This window comes from Neopelma chrysocephalum, unplaced genomic scaffold (genome assembly GCF_003984885.1).
Source record: "Neopelma chrysocephalum unplaced genomic scaffold, ASM398488v2 Primary Assembly neopelma1_42, whole genome shotgun sequence".
NCBI lineage: Eukaryota > Metazoa > Chordata > Aves > Passeriformes > Pipridae > Neopelma > Neopelma chrysocephalum.
In genome coordinates this window covers 9080230-9106972 of record NW_020897700.1, presented here as the reverse complement: position 1 = coordinate 9106972, position 26743 = coordinate 9080230, and the positions used below count along the sequence as shown (strand labels likewise).

The 26743-nt window shown below is 37.8% G+C and overlaps 1 protein-coding gene across 10 annotated transcripts in view; it reads left to right on the top strand.

Annotated features, from left to right (window-relative positions):
* The window catches only part of TENM3 (teneurin transmembrane protein 3), a 1346985-nt gene that overhangs the window by 1287371 nt on the left and 32871 nt on the right, over positions 1–26743 (top strand). For all 10 annotated transcript variants that reach the window (XM_027676660.1, XM_027676662.1, XM_027676663.1 and 7 more), the window contains 10 exons: positions 3750–3966; positions 5030–5149; positions 5549–5810; positions 12301–12568; positions 13136–13279; positions 16021–16270; positions 16692–16712; positions 21964–22196; positions 22752–22906; positions 23738–24612. In XM_027676660.1, coding sequence (XP_027532461.1) covers positions 3750–3966; positions 5030–5149; positions 5549–5810; positions 12301–12568; positions 13136–13279; positions 16021–16270; positions 16692–16712; positions 21964–22196; positions 22752–22906; positions 23738–24612 — 2545 coding nt within the window. The remainder of the gene's footprint in view (positions 1–3749; positions 3967–5029; positions 5150–5548; positions 5811–12300; positions 12569–13135; positions 13280–16020; positions 16271–16691; positions 16713–21963; positions 22197–22751; positions 22907–23737; positions 24613–26743) is intronic.

Genomic DNA, 26743 nt, shown 5'->3' with positions numbered 1-26743 from the left:
CCCTTGGCACTGGCAGAAGTTGTGTCCAGGACTTACTTTGTCCCCCTATTTTTCTTCCTTCCAGCAGTTTTACTCCGTTCAAAAGCAAACACTCCCACAGATATATCTTATTTTTTAGACATGCATCATGGGAATCTTCTGTCTTGACTCCTCTCATTTAATCACAGAATCATAGAAAGACTTGGGTTGGAACAGACCTTATTGATCATCTAGTTCCAACCCCCTTTCCACTATACCAGGTTACTCAAAGCACCATCCAACCTGGTCTTAAACACTTCCAGGGATGGCCTGTCCACAACTTCTCTGAGCAACCTGTTCCAGTGTCTCACCTCCCTCACAGTAAAGAGTTTCTTTCTAATATCTAATCTAAACCTACCCTCTGTCAGTGTAAAGCCATTCGTCCTTGTCCCATCACTACCTGCCCATGTCAAAAGTCCCTCTCCAGCTCTTGGAAGCCTCCTTTAGGTACTGGAAGGCTGCTGTAAGGTCTCCTTGGAACCTTTTCTTGTCCAGGCTGAACAACCCCAACTTGCTCAGTTTTCATTGGAGAGGTGCTGCCACCCCATGATCATCTTCATGGCCCCCCACTGGACTCGCTCCAGCAGTTCCATGTCCTTCTTACTCTGGAGATCCCAGAGCTGGATACAGTACTCCAGGTGGGGTCTCATGAGAGCAGAGTTTTGGTGGTTTTATTAATCTCCCCAGATCTGCAATGTTATCAACAGACCATGCTCCATTGCAATTTGGTGCATTTTGCAGCAAAGGTAAAAATCAAGATTTTTACAGCTAGACTTTAGCTTTTGAGGAAGAAAACAATAAAGTAGTCATTACGTCTTCTGTATATAGACTTAGGTCTAGAACAAGAAAATACGAATAGCCTTCTGAGACTGATAATGACTGCCCACCTGCCTGTAGGAGTTTCTATTTTCTTTATAATTTCACTGTCATATTTGAGTGATGTAACTGACAAGCCAGTGTTGAGCTAAGTCTCATATTTTTCAGGCCAAACAAAATTCATCAATATTTTTGCAGAGCCATTTCAGAAGGGAAATTTTACTCTGCTTCACACAGTGCAATAGAGTACTCAACTTAGCAGTACTAGATAGCTCTAGTCACATAAGTACAGAGAAAGAATGAAAAATGTTTTCTCAAGTTATAAGGAGCCAGATTCATAACCATCCGTCACTCGCCTGGACAAGTTACTGATAAACTCCACAGGAAAATAACAAACAGCATATCCCTCTATCTTGGCTGGTGAAAATGAGATTCTTTCTCTGATTGATGTTAGTGGAGAGGCTTGTAAAAATGCATTTCCAGCTGATTAGTTCAGAAGGTGTCAATCTCATGCAGTTTTATGACCTGCAGACTATACTCCAGATGTACATTTGCTTTTTATAAACTAACAAAGATGAATGGAGAAATTTGAGCATTTCTTTGGCAACTGCACCAGATATTGCCTGGGAAACTATACAGATATATAAAACCCCAAAACTATGCATTTAACTGTCAGTACCCCCAGCTTTGACACTGATCCAGTCTTCTAGAGTTAAAACCAACAAGGGAGGTCAGTACTTTGGCTAGGAAAGAGTTTCATATTTTACAAAATTGAGACTAGAAAATCACAAGAGTCACAGGCTATTTGAGGTTGGAAAGGCCTCTAGAATCTGGTCCTACCCCCTGCTCAAAGCAGGATTAGCTAGAGCAGGTTGCTCAGGGATGTGCCCAGTTCGGTTTTGTATGTCTCCAAGGAAGGAGACTCTGCAATTTCCCTGGGCAGCCTATTGCAATATCCAACCATTTTTACAGTTAAAAAAGTTTTTCTACTGTTCAGACCAAATTTCCTGTGTTTCAGCCTGTGTCCATTGTCTCTTTCCTTTTGCTGGGCACCACAGAAAGGTGGACTTTTTTACACCCTCCCATTAGTATCTGTACACACTGATGAGCTTTCTCTTCTCCAGCCTAAGCAATCTCAACTCTCTCAGCCTTTCCACATAGGAGAGATGTGTCAAGCTACATGGCCCTTCACTGAGCTTTCTTTGGTGTGTCTATGTCTCCTGTACCAGAAAGCCCAGCCTCCACGCAGAGCTGTGTGTGTGGGTGTAGCCTCCCCAGTGCTAAGTAGAGGTAAATGATCACCTCTCCTGACTTGCTGGCAACACTCCTGATGCAGCCCAGGATGTTGTTGACACCTTCTTTGCTGCAAGGTCATGTTGCTGGCTCATATTAATTTTGTGTCCACCAGGACTCCCAAGGTCTTCTCCACAAAGCTGTGTTCTGGTGCAGGGGGTTGTGGGGAGGCCCAGGTGCAGGACTTTGCCTTTCTCTTTCCGGAACTGCGTGTGGTTCCTGTCAGCCCATTTCTCCAGCCTGTCAGTGTCTATCTGAGTGGCAAGATGACCCTCTGGCATATCCTCATCACAGGAAAAATGAATGTTCTTTCTTTTCTCATACAAAAGTTTAAACTTTGATATACTTAACGATGCCTTTTTCATCCCTTTTATTTTCCCTGAACTGATTTCAATGTCAGCCGAGTTAAATAAGAACTTCAGATGTGCAAAAGAACAGAAATCCCAGTCCTCTACTATTTTGCCAATCCTCTAACTAATCCACATAGCACAGCGATACTAAGAAGAAAACCTTTAGAAGATCTCTGTTTACTTACACTCTTTCAACATGTGATTGAACAAAAATGGATGATATTTTTCCTTTCAGAAAGTTTTACTCTAAAGGTAGATTCTTTTGTGAGAGAAGCAGTCATGGCCTTCCTCCAAGTGCTGCATTGGTGTATTTTTCAGTTTAGTGCAGCAAGCAAGTTCCCTCTCTAATCTAAATTGAATAATAAAATGTTTGAGCTATTTCAGTCTTGCTGTTCTTTTGGGGAAACAATTATCAGCTCTGTGATACCATATTACATTCATCTAGAAATTTCCTGTACCTGACATTTCCAGGCTCGTTTTCCTTACAACTTTACTTACAGCAAATTAGTAGTTATCAATTTGATCTTGATTTTAATCTTTCACCAAATTAGATGTTCAGTGATGTGACAGATCTAATGCTCCACATATGTGAATATTTCAGCACATAAACATAAAAGCACCCATGTGTTTAAATCTTGTTTATACTGGCCAGCATTTCTTATCAGTTTATTCATAATAAAATCTAAACGTTAAATACAGATTTTGTTCTCTCATACATTTTCATGTGAAAAACTTGTGGAAATTGCCTTTGCCACTAGCAACAAAATCTTTCTGCCAAGGTATAAAGGAATCCACCTTGATAAATGTTGTGAAATATTTAAAGCTACTTGCAGCATAGATATGCTAAAAAACTTGAGGGAAACAGCAAAGGGGAAGTTATTTACTTCTTTTCTCTAGCAAACCAAATAACCTCACATAAAAGCTAATTAGACCCACTTGAAATGTTTGATATTTGTAAGTTACCAGTGTATGCAGAGCCTGAGCATCTTCATTTTCTGGTTTGTTCAAATTGTTTTTAGAAAAGTGTTGAATAAATAGGTTTAATTTTTACATGATACTGAGTATATTCAGTTTGCATGGATTTCCATGGGAGTTTAAGAACCCAGTGGAAACAAACTCACTTTCTTTAATTGAAAGTGAACTCATTAAAATCTTAATTGTGAGTATTCTTTCATACTACATAATTTTTTTAATCTCTCTGCTGGTTGACTCATTCCCATGCAGAGGGGCAGAAGGAAGAGTTTGTTCATTCATGTGACTTTCTACCAACAGATGGGCTAGTTGACTGTATGGATCCTGACTGCTGTTTGCAGAGTTCTTGCCAAAACCAGCCTTATTGTCGTGGACTACCTGATCCCCAAGATATCATCAGCCAAAGCCAACAGTCTCCATCTCAGCAAGCTGCCAAAGCATTTTATGACCGCATCAGTTTTCTCATCGGAGCAGACAGCACTCATGTCATACCTGGGGAAAGTCCTTTTAATAAGAGGTGAGCATGACTCATCTTTTACTCATGAATACAAAAGAAATTGGAGAGTGTGTGAGATTCATGTGATAAGATCCACTATGACTGCAAATTTCATGGTATGGACTTCCAGCAAAGACTTTTGCTCTTAATATTTTAAATTGCTTGGGTTTTTCTCATTTCCTGCAAAATTCTAATTACCAGTGCCAGTAGGTTACAGAAGGTACGTGCCATGCTTAGTGTCTGTATTCTAACAGGGCATTTCATTAATGATTAAATAAATCTTTATTTAACCAGTTGATTTAGGCTAGCACAGTTGGAAATATATCAAAGCAATGAAAACACTTCAGAAGGAAAAGCAAAGCTGCACTTTTTAAACTGAGCTCACTAAATAATATAAATTATGAATTAATGTAATAGAACTGTTAAGTGCACGACAGTATAATTGCGTAAACTATTTGACTGGTGCTCTATGAAGCAGTGATGACCTGAAAATAAACCAGTAACAGGAAGCAGGTGTCTGGGATCTCACTGAGTGAAAGAAGATGATTTACACTAGAGCTACTGCGTTTGCAGTAATTTAACAGCATTAATGTGTTTGGGCACAGCAGTTGATTAAAAGTTGTTGCACCAATGTTCGTTATTGCTCTTTTAAATTTTGTACTTCATAGTCCCTGCAGTTTTGCAGATTGCTTTGATACTAATTGAAAAGTACGTTTTTCTTTAAAAGTCTGCCAGAGCTATGACTTACAGTGAGAACATCTAGAGTTTACAAGTTCTTAAAATTCTTCAGTGAATTTCTGGTCTTAGTAACTCAGTACAGACAAAATAAACCAAAGTAAAATCAACAATACTGAAACAAAATTATTATCTGTAGATTTTGAGGCATTTGTTTATACAACGTAAATTATGTGAACTTGTAAAAGGGTTAGAGTCTGAGGAATGTTTTTTTAATGATAGTTGATACCATGTAGAGAGGGGTGGGTGGGTGGGGGTGGATGTGTGTGTGTTCACTCACTAGCTTTTATTCATTCAAAAGAGAATGAAAAAAACAAGCTTGTAATTTGATCCTGCATCTTTTTCACAGTCTCGCATCTGTCATAAGAGGCCAAGTATTAACTGCTGATGGAACGCCACTCATTGGAGTCAATGTCTCCTTTCTACACTATCCAGACTATGGATATACAATCACTCGCCAGGATGGAATGTAAGTTCCCTTTGAAGCACTTCTAAGTCACAAAGACAGCAAAGGCTTTACTGAAGAGCTGCTTGTAAAACTAAGATAATAATAAAAAAATGGAAACAAAAGACATTAACAAAGTGATTGACTAAAGTTGTACTTTGTACATTCTTCAAATGTAAAACATGCTGATTATATACTGTAGAAGTAGAAGGGCTTGCTTAGTTTAAACACAGGATCCCAAACTCTCAATTCTCTCTGTGCAGTATTATGTAATATAATTTAATTGATTTCTCCATTGTTTTCAGTAGAGTTGTTCTGCCTTCAGAGCAGTACAATGGAATGAAGAATCAATCCATAAAATAGAGGCTGTGGATGGCTTTGGGAATTTGCTGACTAGCTAGCCCTCTTGGGGTTTTTTTCTAGGTTTGACTTGGTAGCGAATGGTGGTGCCTCTCTGACACTGGTGTTTGAGCGATCACCATTCCTGACACAGTATCACACAGTATGGATTCCCTGGAATGTGTTTTACGTCATGGATACCCTTGTCATGAAGAAGGAAGAGAATGACATTCCTAGTTGTGATCTAAGCGGATTTGTAAGGCCAAACCCCGTTATTGTGTCATCACCTTTATCCACCTTCTTTAGAATTTCTCCTGAAGATAGTCCTATCATCCCAGAGACACAGGTAAGGTGTGCTTCAAATAAATAGAATTTTGTCACAGGCTAGTATTAAGCAACCGTAATGAAAACAATGCAAACTACTGTTCAAAAATAAATAATTCTGAATAAGTGCTAAGAGTTTGCAACATGATTATTTTCAGAACAATTTATTTATTCTATGGGACGATTTTTAAAATTTCATCTGAAAAAGAAAAGTAAGAAAGCTGGGTGTACATCAGTGTCTGGTTTTATATTTGTTTGCATCACTTAATTTACAGAATATCTTCATCAATCAGGCCCTGGCCCATAAAATCTGACTCTGGATTGCCCTCCTGTTAGAAGTGTACCTCAGAATTTGAAAATGAAAGGTGTTTTTCACTCTGTCTTAAAGACTTATAAAGTTTGATTTATCTGTTTAGTCCTAAACAGATTTTTAAAACTAAAAGAACTCTGCAACACTGAGGGCAAGCCAATGACCATGTGTTTTAATCTACTTCTTCAGAATTTGAAATACGGAAAGTAAGACTTCACATCAAAATCTTTATTTAAATGGAAAAAGCTGTGGCTGGAATGGCTTTTTTTAATTTTTCTAAGATAGATATATTAGATTCATTCATTAGTCTCCTGGCTCTTTAAGCATTTCAGTTGCATTTCAGAAGTAATATTGATTTTTGAAGTTCTCCTAGTGAAAGAAACAGTCCTCCTTCTACCTCCCTCTTTCTCTCCCTTTCCTTTCTTTCTTTTTCTCTCCCCTACTTTCACTATGTCATAATTACATAGGGCACTCCTTTTCCCATTCACTAAGAAATGTCCTTGGCTCTTCAAGGGAAACACAGAAAATGTATTCAAATGTTTTCATGCAGAGCTCTTAAGAAAAGAGCTAACTCATTAAGCAATTCATGGCAGGAGCAGGTTTAAAGGAAAGATGTAAGGAAATTACAACTAGATACTCATACAAATCTTTACTGTGTTAGAAAATTGTTGCTTTTATCCTCACTATCATTTCCGTGCCTTTGATACTTTCAAGTCAATTAAAAGAAAGTATTTGCAAAACAGTCCACAGAAAAACAGCTCTGATTTACTTGTTTTGGCAGCAGATGATAGATTCCGTTCCTGAAATTATGGAAAATGGCTTAGATAGATGGGGTATAAATCAAGAAAAAGGTAATAATACAAGACTGTCAGAAAATACAAATTTTTAAACAACACTTGTAATGTCGAGGTAAACAAAGTTATTTCATGAGCAGTGGGACTAATGAAGTCTGGATTCCTAGTAATTCTCACCCCTTGATGTAATTCCACCTATCTATCACATCCAGTCCTTCCCACACTGCATTCAGACTTTTTTTTTTTCTCACAGGAGTCCCATCTTGACTACTTCTTTCCTACCTGAACCTTTTCTTTTTGTAATAAACCTAAAGGAACTGAATTACCTTTAGAGATTTCTATTGTTATTTCAAATGTGGTTGAAATTGGTTTCCGTGTTCAAAATTAAGAGGTGGGAGATCTGATAGGCAGGACTGTTGGGTCAAGTTGATTTCCCTAGGAAACCAGCTGGAAGGCAAGATCATGTTCTCAGTGGATTCTAGGCAGTTGGTGCCAATAGGTCATTTATGGTAAGATAAAATGGTACTCTTGTTACATATGCAAGAAATCCAGTTCCAGTATTATGTAAAAAAACCTTTAAGTACTGTTTTCTTCTGTATTCTTTGCTTATCCTACACATAATTTCCTACTTCAGCAAGTGGGAGCTGCACAGCCATGACTGGGATGTACCCCTTCCAGATCAGGGTCCCCTCAGAAATGCATAATGCTCAACAATCTATCTCCCAAAAAAGTCACTATTCTGAAAAAAGATAGGCAGAACTAGATTCCATTCAAAACTGTATGTTCAGCTCCAGAGGAACTCCCATAGATCTTTTCATGAAAAAGAGTCAATGCCAGTTTAAAGTGTGGGAGACTGGATGAAGGCACAGAGAAAGAAAACATTGCCCATGTTCCTTCATTCAGTATTAGTCACCTTGTTCATGTGGTGTGACAGGATTCACTACAGGAGAAAATGAGTGCTGCTATAATCATCCCTTGAAGTGTTTCATCATCTCTTGAACGTAATATTTCCAAGAGTGTACTTAGTGGCTTATGAATCCCAGATTGATCAGAAGGGGAATTAAAGTCTGTACCAAAGAAGCAGCAAGAAAGGAAACTGTAAAAAGAAGGCAAGCGGTAAAGGGGTGATCACAGACCCAAGAGATGGTTATTCAAGAAAGATGATAATAACATGTTAACTAAATTTGGACTACTTAGGCATAACTTTATCTACTTTTAATTGCAAGTTACCATGCTTTGCCTAGGCTTAACTAGCTGAGATTGATCAGTGTGGAACAAGACAGTAAACTGCATGCAGATGAGGGAGATCAGGCTAAGCTGGAGCTGCTTCTATATGTTTGGTAATATTGTTACTCTCTTTTTCCAAATACAGTAAATGTCTGTTTGCAACATATCGCCATGTAGTCTGACAGAAACCCACAATTCACAATGAGCACTTCCGAAATTGAGTATTTGAGGGTTTCCTTGTCCTAAACTTCTGTTATTCACTGTTAGTATGCCTTCTGCAGGTCCTGAGCAGCTTGCTTCTGTCACCTCAAGTGTGTGGGAGAAGGAAGACTGAATGTTTTCCTTCAAATTATATGTTCAAGTTTCCTTTCCTCAGACTCTGGCAATACTGTACAGCAGAAGTTGGCAAAAATTATTTACCCAGAGGAATTCAGGATAAAGTATGGGCCTTGATGACTTAATAACAATGATTATTGGTAACTTAAGGTTGGCCAAATTTTCAGCAAATAAATTAACCCATTTTAACATTTAAACTGGCAGTATAATAGGATATCTAGCTATCCCAGCATTCACTGGATGCTGCATCCTAGTTTCACTTAGCTAATATCTCCACAACTTCAAGTTTGTACTGAGAACAAAATGGAGATTACTTTTACAGCCAAATATCTTCATTCATGTGTCCTTCTTTTCCAGCACAATTTCTGGTTTTCTTCTCTTTTGCTTTCTGTTTGAGGCTTCATATACACCTCCTTATTCTGTTATGGACACGTTTTTAGGTTTCTACATGTGTATGACTTTTCCTGTTTCTCTTCTCTGTGGTACCTCAACCATGTTTTAAATCTAGAAAAAATAAGTATTTTTCCCCTTTTTATTTCTCCTTGCTTTATAAGTTAAGAACCTCAATTCTAGGGGAATGCTTCTTTTAAAAAGGAAAAAAACCCATTTTTACATCTTGAAATGAGCAGTTTTGGCTTCTACTTTAAGTATAACTTTGGTACTCTTTAATCTCAACCTTTATGTAATAGCAACGTTTGCCAATATCTAGCTGTATCTAAAAATGCCATCTTTACCCCTCTCAAACCAAGATGATGTTCCATTTCAATGCAGCACCTTAGCTGTTACTTCTCAGCAAAGAACCTTTTACTGACACTAGGACTAAAATTTATACTCATTTCTGAAATTTGTCCTCAAATCTCTGTTGAAGTTGCTCAATTTGCCAAAAAAATCACAGCAATACAGCAGCCATTTCCCCCCCTAACTTCATTACTTATTCAGAGTTCTTAATACCATCTGAGCATGTCACTTGAATCATGTTATATTTTGGGGCAGGGAAACATTCCAGAGCCTGGACAGCTTTAGTCCTGCTGACCATGAGAGACAACAAGTCCTGCACAATTTATGTGATTCAAACAGCAGCTTGAACTCTCAGGACAACAAACTGTCTTTGTGAAAATTGAGGTGACCCTTATCTCAGTCCCCTAGGTTAAATATTTCATAGCTGTCCTTCTGAGAAGCTTGATCATCCGTAAGTAAAATGTCAACCATTAGAATTTGGTGGTTGGGCTATAATTCAGTCCCCTTAGGGTATCAGCCTTTCTGAAAATAGTTTGATACTCTATCTGGAAAAGGTAAAGTACAGACAGCTTGGTTGTGTTGGCAATTCCTGATGTGACTTTTATCCCAGTGACTTTCTTGATTGCTTTACAATTGATATGTTGTCATGGCTCCCATAGGATGCTCTCTGCTGTGCCTGATGATTTAACTTTTCGGATGAACATTAAACTGTTTAATTCTCTTTGTAATGCTTGATTCTGGGAGAGAGGTTGAGTTGCATAACCCTACCTCTACATTTCTAAAGTTCTCAAGAAAATAAGTTACTACAGGGGATATTTTATGGAAAGAAGAAAGTTATAAGTCAGATTTCCAGCAGGTATTTGAGGCTTCTGCAGAAACTAATAATAGGGGGTTGGGTTTTGTTTTAAACCTTGCTGAGAACTGCATGAGTGTCCTAGTTTCTAATTTGATAGTAATCCAAATACACAGTGGAATGTCTTGAAAATTGAAACTTCAAGGTGTCCTCTTTATTGCCTGTTATCTCAGCAAAGAGTACTGGAAGACCACCTATGTGTTTAACACTGCTCTTCCAGAGTTCCAGTTGTAAAAGAAGCAATGGTCGTAACAGGAGACCAGTGAAGTCCATTAAATTGTGTCCTATTACAAGCATATTATTTCTTTTTCTACTATTGCTTACAGAGGCCTCCGTCTGTTAGACTAGTCTTAATGTGCAGTATATGAGAGTCCTGCTGATGTCTTGAGGAGGAATTTATCTTTTGTTCCTGGGTGGTTTGTGCTTTTCCTTCAAAGTCTCAGAAAAGGAATGTCTCCATAATCACTTCTCTCTCTAGACAGAGGTGTTTTTGTTCATGTAGAAAAGATTTGCATGTTCTCTGGCTTAGATAGTCTGTATATGAGACTGAGGGAAAGCAGACTAGATTTTCAAATAGAAATTAGGCCACTCTCACATCCTTTAAGGTGATGGTGCTGCTTGTCATTTCTTCTCAGTGATGGCAGGCTCTTGGTGAGTAACAAAGAAATATTGAAAGAATGAGAATTAAGAATTTATAAATCTGGATTTCATTTGTCTTGTATCTTCCAATTCCTCATTTGGTTCCTACAGCTCTATTATAATCTCACTGGAGAACAACAGTTTTATGTCTACATGTATCAGATGTAAATAATTATAATGTTAGACAATGAGTCAAAATACTATTTCTGATTTTTTGATACTGTTGTTGGGAAGGAGGCAGATATAATTAATACTGTATAAATCTTTCTTTAGATCCCCAAAAAAGCACTAATTTAGAGGATAGTGTAGCACCTGCTGCCCTCCTCAAAAGCATAAACCACATTATTTGACCCTATTCAAGACAGACAGTCCATTGTTTAGAAGCAGCATCCAAGGATTTCTCTAGCATAGAGCTAACAGCACTTGTTTAGCAGCCAACTTTTGATCCCACTGAAGTCTTAAGCCTATTATTTGTGACAGTGCTTCCTGAAGTCTGCTTTCTACTAATATTAATTAGTGTTTGGTCTTCAGACTTTAGGACCAGGACACAGAAAAGTAAAATAAAGTTTTCCAAATACACTACCCCAAGAGTGTTCCTGTAAGACCATCAAGGTTCTGAGCTTGTGCTTCAAGCATCCTTTCCCTCTCTTTCCACTAAAGAAACATTACCTTTATAAATGTGCCTAGATACATTTTTCCTCTTTTTTTTTTTGTTTATTTGTTTGTTTTGTTTTGGTGTGGTTTTTTTGTTTTGTTTGGGGTTTTTTTTTGTTTTTAATTAAACCAGGACACTTGGTAGCTGTTCATCCAAACTGCTGGCTGCAGTGCTTCTGTTCTGACTGAGATATAGGACAGTATAGGCTCTCATCACATTACGTAGAAATATTTCATGTCTATCCATCACCCACAAAAGCTCCTCAGCTCAGACGAAAAGACAAGGTAGAGGAGGGGAGGAACCTTTTAAAAATGAAATTGAATTATTGTGCCTCTCTGAAATGTGAAAGTGATAAGCTGATACCTGAGTAGTGAATATTGATCAGGAAATATGGAAAAAATTTTCCCTGAGGCACCCTACTTATCTGTCTTCAAAATAAATGGAAGAATGCTCTAGTTCAAAGTATTTGCAATCCAGTGTTAATGCAAATAATAAAATACCTAAAAGTTCTTCCTGCTCCTACAGAAACAATTAGGCATCTCACCTCAAATGTGAAGCCTTTATTACATATCCACAGCTGGGACATGGATGGCAGCCTAAGAAGGGGCAATTTTTGCTTAGATTAAAGATGCTTTTTTGCCTCTTTTGGAAAAAGCAGTTGGGATGTTTTCCCTTTCCTCCATGCTTCCTTTCCCCCCACAAAAATGAAGGAGATGTCTTTGAAACCCTTCAGCAGAAATTATCAACTAAGCGGCTTCAGTATAATGAAGAATTTAGACTTTTTAGAAAAAAGGTAAAGGTTGTAATTTCTTACATTCTTAAGTGAAGGCCAGATATAGATGATACTTCCTAATGGATTGTCATGTAACATTATGTCAGACATCCTTTTATGATAGCTGCATTGTTCTGTTTAATTTCCAAATCTTTCAGATACTGTATTTTTCTCTTAACAATGCATAGGTACTTCATGAAGAAACGACAATACCAGGAACCGACTTGAAGTTGTCATACTTGAGCTCCAGAGCTGCAGGATATAAATCTGTACTGAAGATTACTATGACCCAGTCTGTTATACCATTTAATTTAATGAAGGTTCATCTTATGGTGGCAGTGGTGGGAAGACTGTTCCAAAAATGGTTCCCCGCATCCCCAAATCTAGCATACACTTTCATATGGGATAAAACTGATGCATACAATCAGAGAGTCTATGGATTATCTGAAGCTGTTGGTATGTATTATGGAGGGTTTTTTTTGATTTTTAGTGTTGTCTTGAAGATAGGGAAGCATCTCAAATGCTTGTATCCATCAAGTAGAAAATGCTTAGCAGAATAAGATGAGAAATAACAATGGATATTAAAACATATTAAAAAAATACTAATCTAAACATTGCATTATAAGAAAAAAATTCCTTTTAAATGGAAAAAGAAACCACTGTCTTTTTTCACTTTAGTTCTTCCCCATGAAGTAGACCTCAGCCTAATAATACAGTATGATATTTAGTCTGCAATACTCCATGTACTTGAAAGCACAATAATAACAATCTGACTTACATCACAAAAGGGCTCTCCTCTGTATCTGTCCTAATCCACTTACTCTTAATAACTAAAAATATTTTAATAACCCAAGATTGCTTTGGAATTTGTTTAATACTTTCAGCACATGTAAGGAAGTCATAGGGACTTTCAGGTAGCCTAGGAGAGCAAAAGAACATATGTAGTTTAAGGAAATCACGTTCTTTAAACTCTTCTTCAGAACAAGATCCTATACTTAATGAGGAAATGTACTATTATTTCAGTGTCTGTAGGTTACGAGTATGAGTCTTGCTTGGATCTAACTCTCTGGGAAAAGCGGACTGCCATTTTGCAGGGTTATGAACTGGATGCCTCCAATATGGGTGGCTGGACATTGGATAAGCATCATGTATTGGATGTTCAGAATGGTAAGGAGTTCGTTTTCTTCTTGCTCATTTTACAACTCCACTGCCCTGCACTTCAGGTCTCTCATTCAAACTTTTTTACTATTTGCTCTGTTATTTTAAAAAAAGAAAATTATAGAACATTTTGCATGTGGTAAATGCTTTGAGCTTCCCTGGCTCCCCAGGGAAGTGATCACATGGCCAAGCCTTGCCACAGTTCAGGAAGCATTTGGACAATGCTCTCAGGCACGTACTGTGATTCCTGGGTTTTTCAAGTGCAGGGCCAGGAGTTGGACTCAATAATCCTGTGGGTCCCTTCCAACTGAGGATATTCTTTGATTCTGTGATTTACAGTGAATGTCATGCTTCTTCATCCTATAAATACATATGCATAAATAAGTTCATCAGATAGTGTCAGCCTTTGTTGGATATGCTGTCGTGGGTTGACCCTGGCTGGATGCCAGGTGCCCACCAAAGCCACACTGTCATTCACCTTCCCAGCTGGACAGGGGAGAGAAAACAAACCAAAAGACTTGCGGATTGAAATGAGGTCAAGGAGAGATCACTCATGGGTTACCATCACGGATTAAAAAAGACTCAACTTGGGAAAATTAGTTTAATTTATTACCAATCAAATCACAGTAGGATAATGAGAAAGAAAATCAAGTCTTATAAACAACTTCTCCACCTCCTCTCTGCCAGCAGTGCAAGGACACAGAGAATGTGTATCGCTTCTGACTGGTAGAGAAATAAGGTAACCAAATCAAGGGAAAAGGTGTCATTGTACCTAATTTTAAATTTAAAAAAAAAACAAAACAAAAGAAAAACAATAAGCCCTGTGCAAACTACTGTAAAGTAATCCATCTAAAAATATAAAGAGCTATAATTATAAATATATATAAGATTGATTCTGTTCACAAGGTAAATTGATGGTGCCTTTAAATTATGTTTAAGAGTACATTTGACAAGTAATGACTTTTCAAAGTAGCATGTGTCTAATTGAATAAACGAAGTGGAGAGTTGTAATGACAAGGTGGATGAGCTGTATAAATTTATTCAGAAGAAAGTGCAGACAGTGTTTGTATGAGCATCCCAAACCACTGCAGTAAATAGTCTAATGTACATCTTTTATTCTGTGATAATAGAGGAGAAATGTGAAGGACCAATTTTTCAAGGTAATGACAGAATAAATCAGGTGCAATAGTGCACTGTGCTGACTTGTAGAATTCCTCTGATGAAAATTGTAGAACTCAGCTATTTCAGGGAAAATTATAGTGCCATGATTGTCATAAATGATGTAATCATAGGAGAGGGGATTTTGTATACTGTTAATGCATTCAGGCTTTAACTATTCATGAAAAATACGTTCTCCCTCTTTTGATTTAGATTACTTGTTTAGATTACTTGCCATTAGGTTTCCATAAACCATTTTCATTTTTTCCAATTTTGTCATGTATATTTGTTTTACATTTATAATCTCTTGCATTTTATGATATTAAAAGCAGTGAAAATACCTCAAACATTTAAAGAAGAAAGCAAAGTTGTTTTTTCTCATACCTTTCAGTACAAAGAGTGCACTTTGGGAATGACGAGAGAAAAAGAAATGCATCCTAAATTTCTTATAAACATCTCAAAAGATAACTGTATCCCTCAGCCCCAAACTGCCTTGAAACTCTGCGCATGCAATCAATAAAACACAGATCACTGTAAAGTACAAAGTGACACATGGTTTACATGGATTGTACCACGGAAAGACATATTGTGACTTATGAGTATAACCATAATAGCTGACCGTTTGTAGAGGACACCTTAATGGATTCATTATGAGATTGAACAGTGTGGTCCTGGCAACATTTTAACACACTTTTTTTTTCCCTAAGACTGAGGATTTAACATAAAGCATCCATTTTTCCTCTCAGATTTCCTGTGTAGGCTATAATGGAAGAAAAATACTGCTGGCACATTGCTTTGTCTTCACGAAATTATTGTTTCTTTCATGCCTCAAAGCAGAATTAAGTTTTAGAAGTAGATTGGCCCGGCACCACATTTTTTTTGTTGTTTTGACATTTTTAATAACTGCCTATAACTGCAGACATGGTATTGAGGCACACTGTTGCCAGAGGAACATTTTTGTTGTGAGCTGAGTAAAGCCTCTTTATAATGTAAAATCTACTACTTTTTGAAGTGGCTCTTCAATTAATATTTACAATTTGCAGCGGTAATCCACTTTAGATTACATTCGACATTATATTCATAATTAGATATACTAGGACTTCAGGAATACAATTTGCAAATATATTTTTTGTCTTTTTCTATAACAAACGCACAGAATGTCAGTCATTTCTGGGCAATTTCAAAACTGTAAAGGTGTAGGAACATGGACCTTGCTTTCATCAATACACCTTTTATTTCCTTTAACATGACAATTTTTATTCTGAATTACAGCTATTAAAATTATTAACATTTAAAAATAAGAACAACTGAAAACATTTTTGTGTTCTAAGTGCTAGAATATTTAGTGTTTCTACTACATTTTGTGGAAAAGGTAATTTAAAATTTGCATGTCTGTGACTTAAATATAACTATAAATGTTTTAACAAAGTTCTATTACTTGTAGTGAGAAAAATATGGTGGTGAAACAAAATGCATTAATGTTATACTTATCAGCTAAAAGAATATTTAGAATACATGTGCATCATTTTGTGTACGTAGATTCAGAGTTTTTAAAAACTGGGTTTTTGGGTTTTTTTAATGTCTTCTGCCAGGAATCCTCTACAAAGGAAATGGTGAAAATCAATTTATATCTCAGCAACCTCCAGTTGTTAGTAGCATTATGGGCAATGGGAGACGACGCAGCATCTCCTGTCCGAGTTGTAATGGTCAAGCTGATGGTAATAAGCTACTGGCTCCTGTTGCCTTAGCTAGTGGGATAGATGGCAGCCTGTATGTGGGGGATTTCAACTACGTTCGTCGGATTTTCCCGTCTGGAAATGTAACTAGTGTTCTGGAGCTAAGGTATGTTTTTTTCTCATGTTGGACTTTTGGAGTTGTGAATTACTGTGGCAAATTAAAGTATTTAATTGATTTCTGACATTGTGTAAGTTTGAGTTTCCAGATGCTTTTGGGAACAAAAAAAAAATTGAGTCAAAATATTTTAAAACATTTGAAAAAGTATTTAAAACTGAAGTGAAAACATGTTATCCTCATAAAATATTTTAACTGTGCTTATCTAAATGCGAGAACTCAATCTACCCAAAGTCATAATTCTGTGGATTTTAAGGGTTAACCTACACAATCAATGTAATGGACAAGAGATGATCGTTCACCACTTCACTAATGATAGATGTAAATGTTGTCTTCTTCTCATCTTTTAACATCCTTTCTGAATGTTTGTCTAATAATGTTTTTCTGTTCTTTTTTACTTGCTCCCACCAAGAAATAAAGATTTTAGACATAGGTAAGCATTCCTTAAAGAAGATTTATATTTTTCTAACTGTTCTTCTTTCTTTTTTAACAAATGAATGCTTATAATGGAGAAGTCATTTCTGAGATGTATTACTAGAAAAGAGGAGTATTTTTCAAAAATAACGAGTTCATATGTTTTAGTTATGTCAGCTGTCAGGCGGTATCATCCTTTCGGATACAAGTTCCTCTTTTCTCATCACTCTCTGTCCGCAGTCAGGCTTCTTTTTATGCTTGTGTATGCCCTCCTTTGCTGTTCCCTCATTTCTGCTCACTCCTTGCTGGCAGCACTTTTGCTGATCCTATAAAAACTCACTCATTAATCAGGTACCCCAAATACGATGAGAATGGCATATAAGTAATAAAATTATAAAAGTATCAAGGGAGTTCATTTCATTAGCCTTTTGATGTTGAGTCTTTTCAGGCTCACATTTAAGAGATTTGTTTCTTTAAAGATGAACTTCTTTTAATAGTGGAAGTTGAAATAATAATAACACAACTCCAGGAGTTAAGATTTTAAAATATACCAAGACTCACAAGACTGGTCATAATAATTAGAGGATTGTAATGCAACATTTCTCCATCCTGGCATTGTTACAATAATGGCAAGAACAGAAGAATGTGGATGCTTAGAATTGCTTTGCCACAGCAGTTGGTGCTGCTAATAATAAAAAAACAGAGTCAAGCTAAAATCTTGTTGGAGACATGAAACCCTGCAAACCTTTATAACAGAACTACTAAGTATACAGCCTAGCAGGCCCACTGGTCCCTTTCTCTCCTTTTTGCTGCCAGTCATTTTCCTTCCTTGTTTTTAAACAAATCCCACTGAGTCATATCTCTCTTGTCCTCATTTTTTAAATTCACTTTTCTTTGGACATACTTCTTTGTGAGGAAGGGTTTCATGTTTTAAGAAGCATGTTTCAAATGTGTTAGGCAAAAAAATTCCATGACTAAATAAGGTGTTTGCATCGGTGCTAATGATCAGAATTGGAAGCTTATACACAGTCTAGTTGTTTTTATGGGATTTTTTTCCAGGTGTGACTCAGAGGCAGTCTCTTCTGTTTGGTGGGTTTAGGTTTTCAGTATTACATTTAGTTTGTATTTGTTCCATTACTCGTAAAAGAATTATATCCCTTGGTGTCACAAAGTTGTGATTGCAACTGGATAAGACACTGTCTTGACAAATGTATGGAATGTGGAATAATACTTGGAATGTGGAATGTACAAATAGGATTAAAGAGCAGATGCGTATTGAGGTTTGTTTTGCTGTGATTTAGTAGCACCACCGTCTGCTGCCTCTGGCAGAACTATGGTCACAGGCTCAACTGCAGCATTTCAGAAACTGGATCCCTGTGTGTAAGAAAAGTTGGTGAGGGAGGATATTGAAGCTTTTTTGCTTTATTCATGTCTACACATGCAGAAGCTCGGGGTAGCAAAATTGCAATCATACCACATAAATTAGTGTGACAGCATGTGCCCATATAGTGGCAGTGAAGTGGGGGTTCCTTCTGAGGCAAAAGGAGATGGAGAGGACTGTGGAGAACTGGCTCTGCAGGAGCCATTTTGGAGCCAGTAGGCAGGGGATGTGGAGCCCACTGTGCAGCCTGACATGATGTACTACAAGTTTGAGTTTTCTCTCACATCATGCATCTTCCCAGTGTCCACTCTCAACCTTAGAGGTTTGTTGATCAGGGGCTTTCTAAGCCAAGAGTGGGATCTTTATGCTTAATAGCCGTTGGCAGCTTTTTATTCTATTAATTTAGAATTCTATTAATGTTTCTCATTTAAGATGCGTAAACTTTTCGGATCCACCAAATCCTATTGCCATGGGCTCCCTGGCTAAGAACACTAGAAGACCAAATATCCTCTTTTGTCTGCATGAATTTTTACAGAGTTCTGCGAAATGCTGCAGAGGGAAACACCTCTGTATGGCCTGTAAGAGAAGGGAACAAAGGTCCAGTTTCACTGGCAAACCTTTAAGGACTGCTAAGGAGATTCCAGCTTAAACTGCAGTTTGGAAAACAGCCCTCAACAGATACTTTGCAATGTATAATTGCTAGGTATTAGAACTAAGAAAATGCACTGAAATATGCGTTCCTCAAGTAACTGAACAAGTCTAAATTCTAGTTCAGATCTCTTATCTATTCAAGCATTCAGCTTTCCTTGTCTATAAATACAGTGCTTCAGCACAGAATGTCATGTGTCTCCCACCTCAAGTAGGCTGTACTCTAAATTAGAGAGAGAATTCAGATCCAATTTATCCTCTCATGTACTAGTGACCTCACATCTTTTCAATCTCAAAGCTGAACTGATGTCTTTATACACACTGCTGCCTGTGGGTGATTAATGCTGATAGGCATTCGTGGAAGAAGGAATGTTTAGAAGGACTTTGAAGACAGGGAGGTCATTTGTAGGCTATGGCGCTATCCCAAGTCTATAGAGAGCCAGAAAAAAAAGTTTAGCAAAACATAAAAACAGCTTAGAGGGTATATGGTTTAGAGGGCACACAGTGAAGGCAAGAGAGAGGGGGACTGAAGCAGGAAGAGTATTTTTTAAAAAATCTGTGCATAGAGAGTAGTGCAGGTGATCTGCCTAGATTGGCCTAAGCAAGATGAAAGCAAAGGGAAATAGATTATTACATAGCTCTGTGCACACTTTAAATTCAAAGCACTTAGTATTATTTGGCATAGACAGAACAAGTTAATTTTTAGTCATTTGTCTTTACAGGAGCCTGTGTTGGTATATATAACTGCATGTTTTGCAGAGCTACTGACAGCAATTAGGCAATACTGAATGAGTCAAGGAGTCACTGACTGTGGATTTTATTTCTTTGCATTTGTTGTTGTTGGTAGAAGGCAGAAGCTTAATATCATTTCAGGATACAATGAAATAGTATAAACCCTGCAGCTTTCCAGCTGCTGGCTGCTTATCCCTCTACTGATTTTGAGATCTGCGTAGTGCACATGGATGTCTTCTGTCTCGAAAGCAAATATAGTTTTCACTGGACAGTTACTCAGTTCCTCAAATTGTGTCTTGCTCCCATGAATTACTGGGGTTTTCTATCAGCTAAACCTGCCTCAGCTGTTCGACCTTCACCTGAAAAGAAACGCCAAAGAAATGCCTGTTGTATTAGCTCAGAAAGGAGCCACTAGACATCTACGTATGGCAAGTTGGAGAGTATATATTGATTCAATAGTAATATCCCATCCACTCCCAAATTTGGGGAGATTTTTTAGTACAATGACAAAATACGTTTAAATTATCAGGTGTATTTTTTTTATTTGATGAGGATACACTGCTTACTATGAGAACTAACCCCCTAATTTTTTTTATGGAATTAATTTGAACATAGAAATATTTTCATATTTTTGAAGAAAAGAGCTTTAAAAATTCTTTTTAGAAAGAAATAATTGTGTTAGGCATAAATTACTTAATTTTTGATTTGATGACTCCTTATTCCAGTGGTTAAAAAATATGATCGAGGCAATGTTAGATGCGTTGAAGAGAGGTACTTGAATTTAGATTTCAGTAGTATAAGAAAGGACTTTTTTTTAAATTACAATGAAACACAATTTAATTGCACATTTCACATTTTGCAATGTGTTTATATTTGAAGTGTCTGCAAAGTTTCTTAAAGACCAAAGTAGTCATGTAAATGGGTATAATTTAATTTGCAGTCTATGGAGGTATAAATAATTTGTACACTACGTAGTCATCATATTAGATGATCACTGCATAAAATTAAGGTTTTGAAAATACCTTCCAACTGTTGGGCAAACCGACAATAATAGATTTCTAACAGACAGAAATTTAAAGTAAGCCTACATTTGATTGTTTTCAGACATGCTGTACAACACTCAGTGCTATAGCAGAGCTTTTTAAGAGGTGCTAATCACTGTGTATTTGATTTCATTAGTCTGTTTCACATGGTTTCTTCGCTCTGAACCAACATGTTAAAAGTCTTAAAACCAAATAAAATCCTATTTATGCAACACTTTTTTTTCGCTATGTTTCTGTAATTGGATAGCTGTAAAAATCTGTCCCTGCCAAAAGACATAATTTGTTCACAAGTTGTTCCCATTGGTCTCTTGTTGCTTTTTCCAAGTGGTAGTACATAAAAATGTGTTACATTAGCACAGTTATGTATTTACAAAATGCGAAGTATAGCATTCTGCAAACAGATGTTTGGCTATCACCAAACTGGTAGATCTGTTTAAGCAGCACTTTTGCAAACATCAGAAGTGACTGTTCTGACACTTTGCTTCAATCCATGAGGGGAGCATCTGAAATTACCTCCTGTATTTACATGACCTTATTTCAGCTCTTTATACCATAAATTAGGTCAGGAATCCCAACTGCAGTGGGTTAAGTTTCTACATCATAATATATCAACACAAAAGGTAATCTCCTGGGCTGGTTTTTTCACCAGCAGGAGAGTAAAGACAGTAATTCTCAATTATGTGGCACCAGTGGAGAGGCAAAGTGTAAGTTTCTGGGAAAATGGTTAGCAATATATATTTTCACTGTAATAAAGACTGTGTTGGCATAGTTAGTGGTTTTGTGCCAATGGGGAGATTATTTGAAATATGACTCTGAGTTAAGAAGAATGGAAAAGCTCCGCTCAGTGCTCTGGTGGAAGAGATGACTTTTCCTAATGTGTTAAATCATGCGTATGACATACTTGAAAGCAGTGGATTAAACAAATACTTATGAATGATGTCTTATCTCTTGCCTGTGAACTCATCATTCAAACTGCCTTATCTGTTTATGAATTACCTAAACCATCCACCTCAGCAGCCTTATATAAATTATAATAAAACAGGTAAGATAATAGCAACACAGTGTAAGCGAGGGCTGGGGTCCTGCTGCAAAATTTGGAACTGATTCAAGGTTTCCAGAACTTCTGGAAGGTTTTAAACCACAGTATTTTGATTTGGCCTATTACAGAAACACACACTGTCTGTAATATACAGAACATTGAACCGGCCTGTGAGCATCATGGACAAAATGGATCTTCTGTCCCCAAAGCATTAGTCTGGATTGGGTTGCCTGTGACACAGGAGAGAAATGTGAACCGAAAAAGGTTTTGGGGCCATGACCTGTGCTACCTATGCATAGAGCATCACTATTGACTTTAACATTTTCTGTATTGCTGCACACTGCATATGAACTGAATCCTTTTCTTCTTGATCCAATGTTAGGTGCAATTAATTACAGCATATGCAATGTGTAATTCCATTTTACAGCAACAACCCAGCTCACAGATACTACCTTGCAACTGATCCCGTGACAGGAGATTTGTACGTGTCTGACACAAACACACGCAGGATTTATCGGCCCAAGTCGCTCACGGGTGCAAAAGACCTGACCAAAAATGCTGAGGTGATAGGAGGAACAGGGGAGCAGTGCCTGCCATTTGATGAGGCAAGGTGTGGTGATGGAGGCAAGGCGGTGGAGGCAACTCTCATGAGCCCTAAAGGTAAAAAGAGTTCTCCCTCTGTAACTTTCAAAATAATGCAAAAGCTCAGTGCTGAGGGCATGAGCGTGTTTAATTACTGAACCCAGTAGTTGGCTCAAAAATTGGCGGTTTGAGTAATTTTTTCCAATTGGAAAGTCTATTGAGGAAGAAAGTTACGGGGATTGATTTTTTTGAAATCAATTAGGTTTGATTTTTTGGGAAATATCTGGCTTGAGTGGTTATTGAGCATTTTTAAATGCTCATTTAGATTATGTGCTTGGCAGGCAGTGATGAAGATGTAAAATCCACATTGCTTTTGGTCCCACTTACCTCGTGTTTTAGGTTAAGAGCTAGTCCCTTCTCAACACACAACAGCAAATGAACAGCAAATGCAATCAACGGTAGTAGATTTCATACTGAATATTGGTTAACAAGCTGTTTTACTACCTACTGCCTGAGATCAGATTTTCTGCCTGCAATTTCCATTAGATATGTACTACCTATATCCTTAGTTATGGACAATATATTCACTGTTAGTACAACAAAAAACACTAATTTTTTTTTGTTTCACTAAAGGAATAGCAATAGACAAGAATGGGTTAATCTACTTTGTTGATGGGACCATGATCAGAAAAGTGGATCAGAATGGAATAATATCGACTTTGCTTGGCTCCAACGACCTGACCTCAGCACGACCTCTAACCTGTGATACCAGCATGCATATCAGCCAGGTACTTTTCAGTTGCTGCTAATTTGAAAAGCTGAGCTGGGGATAGAAATTGAAATGCAGCTTTGTTGCCCCTTAAAATAAAACTGGGTAGAGTGTGTAATGGATATTTCACAGCAGATTTGGGGGAGAAAGCAACCCGTTCCAAGGGCACGAATTGCAGTGTATTTTCTTAGCTATAAATGCTGCTGTATTCAATTTTTCTGGCCATAAAGCTCAGTTCAGTTTAGAACAGCAAAACTATCAGCAGGAAACATTAAGCCTGGTAGTAAATACTGGGAGAATGGCATATCTGTTAGAACTACCTTGGCATGGTGATGTTTTCTGAATTGCTAACATCCTTAGCCTACTAGAGTGAATGAGAGGATTTACACAAACCCCCCCATATTTTTCTGTTTTTCTCAAGAACTTGTGTAGGAAGAAGGGACATAACTAGTGATATGTTCAAAAAATGGAGTACAGTGTTTCGTAATCTGGAAAGTAGTAAGTCATTGTTGCTACTACAAGAATGAAAGATGAGTACTGTTGTTAAGTATGTGTTCAGATGTTGATATCTGTCTCAATAGTTACTTATGATACAGAAAACTATAGCATTTATTGCAGGGGAAATTCAACCTGTATTATAGTTCCAGTGCAGCTGGCTGTTTTCAATAAAATGGATGCCTTGCCTCCCTGAAAAGCCTCAGTTTGCTGCTTGTATTCATGTGAGTTCTTTTGTCATGATTGGTTACAGCAGATGGAAAATATCCTTACAGCTCTCTCTAAAACTGAAGGTGAATTGATTCATTTAATCTGCACTGGTTAACTTTTTAATAAAGCACTTCTATTTGTTTAGGTACGTCTGGAATGGCCTACGGATTTAGCTATCAACCCAATGGATAACTCCATTTATGTTTTGGATAACAACGTAGTTTTGCAGATCACCGAAAACCGTCAGGTTCGCATTGCTGCAGGGAGGCCGATGCACTGCCAGGTTCCTGGGGTGGAGTACGCGGTGGGAAAGCACGCTGTCCAGACCACGCTGGAGTCAGCAACTGCCATTGCCGTGTCCTACAGCGGGGTACTCTACATTACAGAGACTGATGAAAAGAAGATTAATAGGATAAGACAGGTCACAACTGATGGAGAGATCTCATTAGTTGCTGGAATACCCTCAGAGTGTGATTGCAAAAATGATGTCAACTGTGACTGTTACCAAAATGGAGATGGCTATGCTAAAGATGCCAAACTTAATGCTCCTTCCTCCTTGGCTGTGTCTCCAGATGGCACCCTGTATATTGCCGATCTGGGAAATATTAGGATACGGGCTGTGTCAAAGAACAAACCCTTAATGAATTCAATGAACTTCTATGAAGTTGCTTCTCCAACTGACCAAGAGCTTTATATCTTTGATGTCAATGGTACTCACCAGTACACTGTGAGTTTAGTCACTGGAGACTATCTGTACAATTTTAGCTACAGCAATGATAATGATATTACTGCAGTAACGGATAGCAATGGGAATACTCTTCGTATCAGACGGGATCCCAACCGGATGCCAGTAAGAGTGGTCTCTCCCGATAACCAAGTCATCTGGCTGACGATAGGCACTAATGGATGTTTGAAAAGCATGACTGCACAAGGACAGGAGCTGGTCTTATTTACCTACCATGGCAACAGTGGACTTCTGGCAACTAAAAGTGATGAGACAGGATGGACCACTTTTTTTGAGTAAGTACATAAAATAAAGTCAAATATCTTATAGTTTTATTGAGTTCTACAGGACCATTTAAAGTATTTCTGGAGACTGATGAAGTAACTGCAAAGATGACCCTTGATAACAAAGAGCACAGAAAGATACTTTTAATTTCCCAAGCTGTCTTTCTCTTTCTGGCTTCTTCTTGAACAGAATAATTTTGAATTCATTATTTTGAACTTCAGTTTTATATCTTGAAATAATAGTGAGCCAACTCTTGCCAAGAAATTTGTAACTCAGACAACCATGGTTGTGTAGATTTCCATCAAAAACTATATTGTCATCCCACTTGCTCATTAGATTGGCATTGCTCTGCAGCAAATACTGACAAGAAATTTGTCTTCACTGCTCAAATTTTTTTTTATTTCTTTTTTTTGTCTGCATGCTCTCCTGCCCCCCCCCAAAAAAAAGTCTGGGTGGATAGTAAAAGGTTGTGTTTCACAGAGTGGCAAATAATAAGGAAGGATCTCCTGGATGGCACAGCAGTCCTTCACACAGGTGGACCCAGTTGGAGAAAACTGAGAAAAGAAATGTGGGCCATGGGGAGAAGTGTCATTCCTGTAGGAGTAAACTGAAAACACAGAAACCACCAGCACCATGTCGGGTACAGGTGCAAACACAACGGTGAGAGGTATTACTGGAACAGTAGGACTTGTAATTTTACCAACCTCAGAAAAAAATCCTTTCAGTGAATTGCTTTAGCCTGTATTACAGTCATTAAGTCATCAGTGCCTGTTCATAACAGACAGATTAGCAAAACATTTTACAGAATCCTCAATTATATTGACTAAGAAAGGTCATGACAATTTATAGATAAACTAGTAGGACCAGAGTTCACATACAGGTTTTATAGGAAACTTCATCTCCAGGTGAGCTGAACTGCAAACTGATATGCTAAGCAAAATGTAACAAAAATACAGCTTAAAACACAAGCTAGTATTTAAAAAAAGATCAATGTAGAATTAACTCAGATTTTTTTCAGTCATCTCTGCCAACTGGAAATATATGTGTATTTTTAAATCACATCCAAGACATGGTGAGGTTGGGAAAAAAGGTGTCTATGAAGGAGTGGAAGACAGAGCATTAGTATGATAAGTAAAAGTGTTAGAGGGCCCTTAGATGAACTACTCAGGATTACAAAGGGCATCATGAAAATCCGGTAAGTCCCTCTTCTTTTTTTTTCTTCTTCTTCTTTTCTCCTATCTTTATGATGAAATGCAGTAGCAACTGCTGCCAAGGTCAGAGTCTAAAAAAAAAGCTTTCAATTCAACACACATGATAAAGAAAATAAAGTGCCAGTGTCAGGCAGTGGCAGCAAAGCCAAACATCTGTGTTCTGAGATAACTTCATATTTCTGTCAGTGTACATTTGGCTGAGGTAGTGTGCGGGAGGACTCTGAGCACCTGTATCTACTCTCCAGCCTTTACATATCCCTATCAGAGGCACAAGAGCAGCAGGTGCTGCTTCACTGCATATTGTGTCCTGAAGTGGAGACAGGGCTAGAAATGCTGATCCCTAACAAAGACAGCAGGTGGGATGGTGGTGCTGCCAGTTTTAAGGTATTCTTACAATAATCTTGGCAGGGCTTTGGTAGCAGGCACATTCCCAAAGCATTAGCACACATCTGTAATATTTAATTGTGCGTTGGTGCATCCGCTGCGTATCTTTTTAGGTCCTGCCAAGAGGACACAAAAGCACAGCGAGGATACACAGAGGAATGAGAATGTGTTCGATTGGGAGGGCATGTGTTCTCCGTCTCATGAGTTAGCCCTGTTCTGTATGCTGAGAAGCCAAAGCACAGCTTTAGATGGGCTGGGAGTAGCCATCTATTTCCACAGAGTAAATTCGGTGTTTAACTGTGACACACACGACCACTTGTTTCCAGTAGGCGAGTTGGGCAAGACAGTCAGTTTGGGGGATAGTGAAGTCCTGTACAGAAATTAAGGCATCTGCTGGGTACAGCAGGCACTTTAAATCGTGCTGGCATTCATACTGCCTAATTGAGGACCTAGAGTTTTAATCAGGGCAGTAATTTCTCACCATGTTGCCTGTAGTTTTTGTGTAGCCTACTGCGGTGTACCACAGAAGTAGCTGATGGCTCCTGAA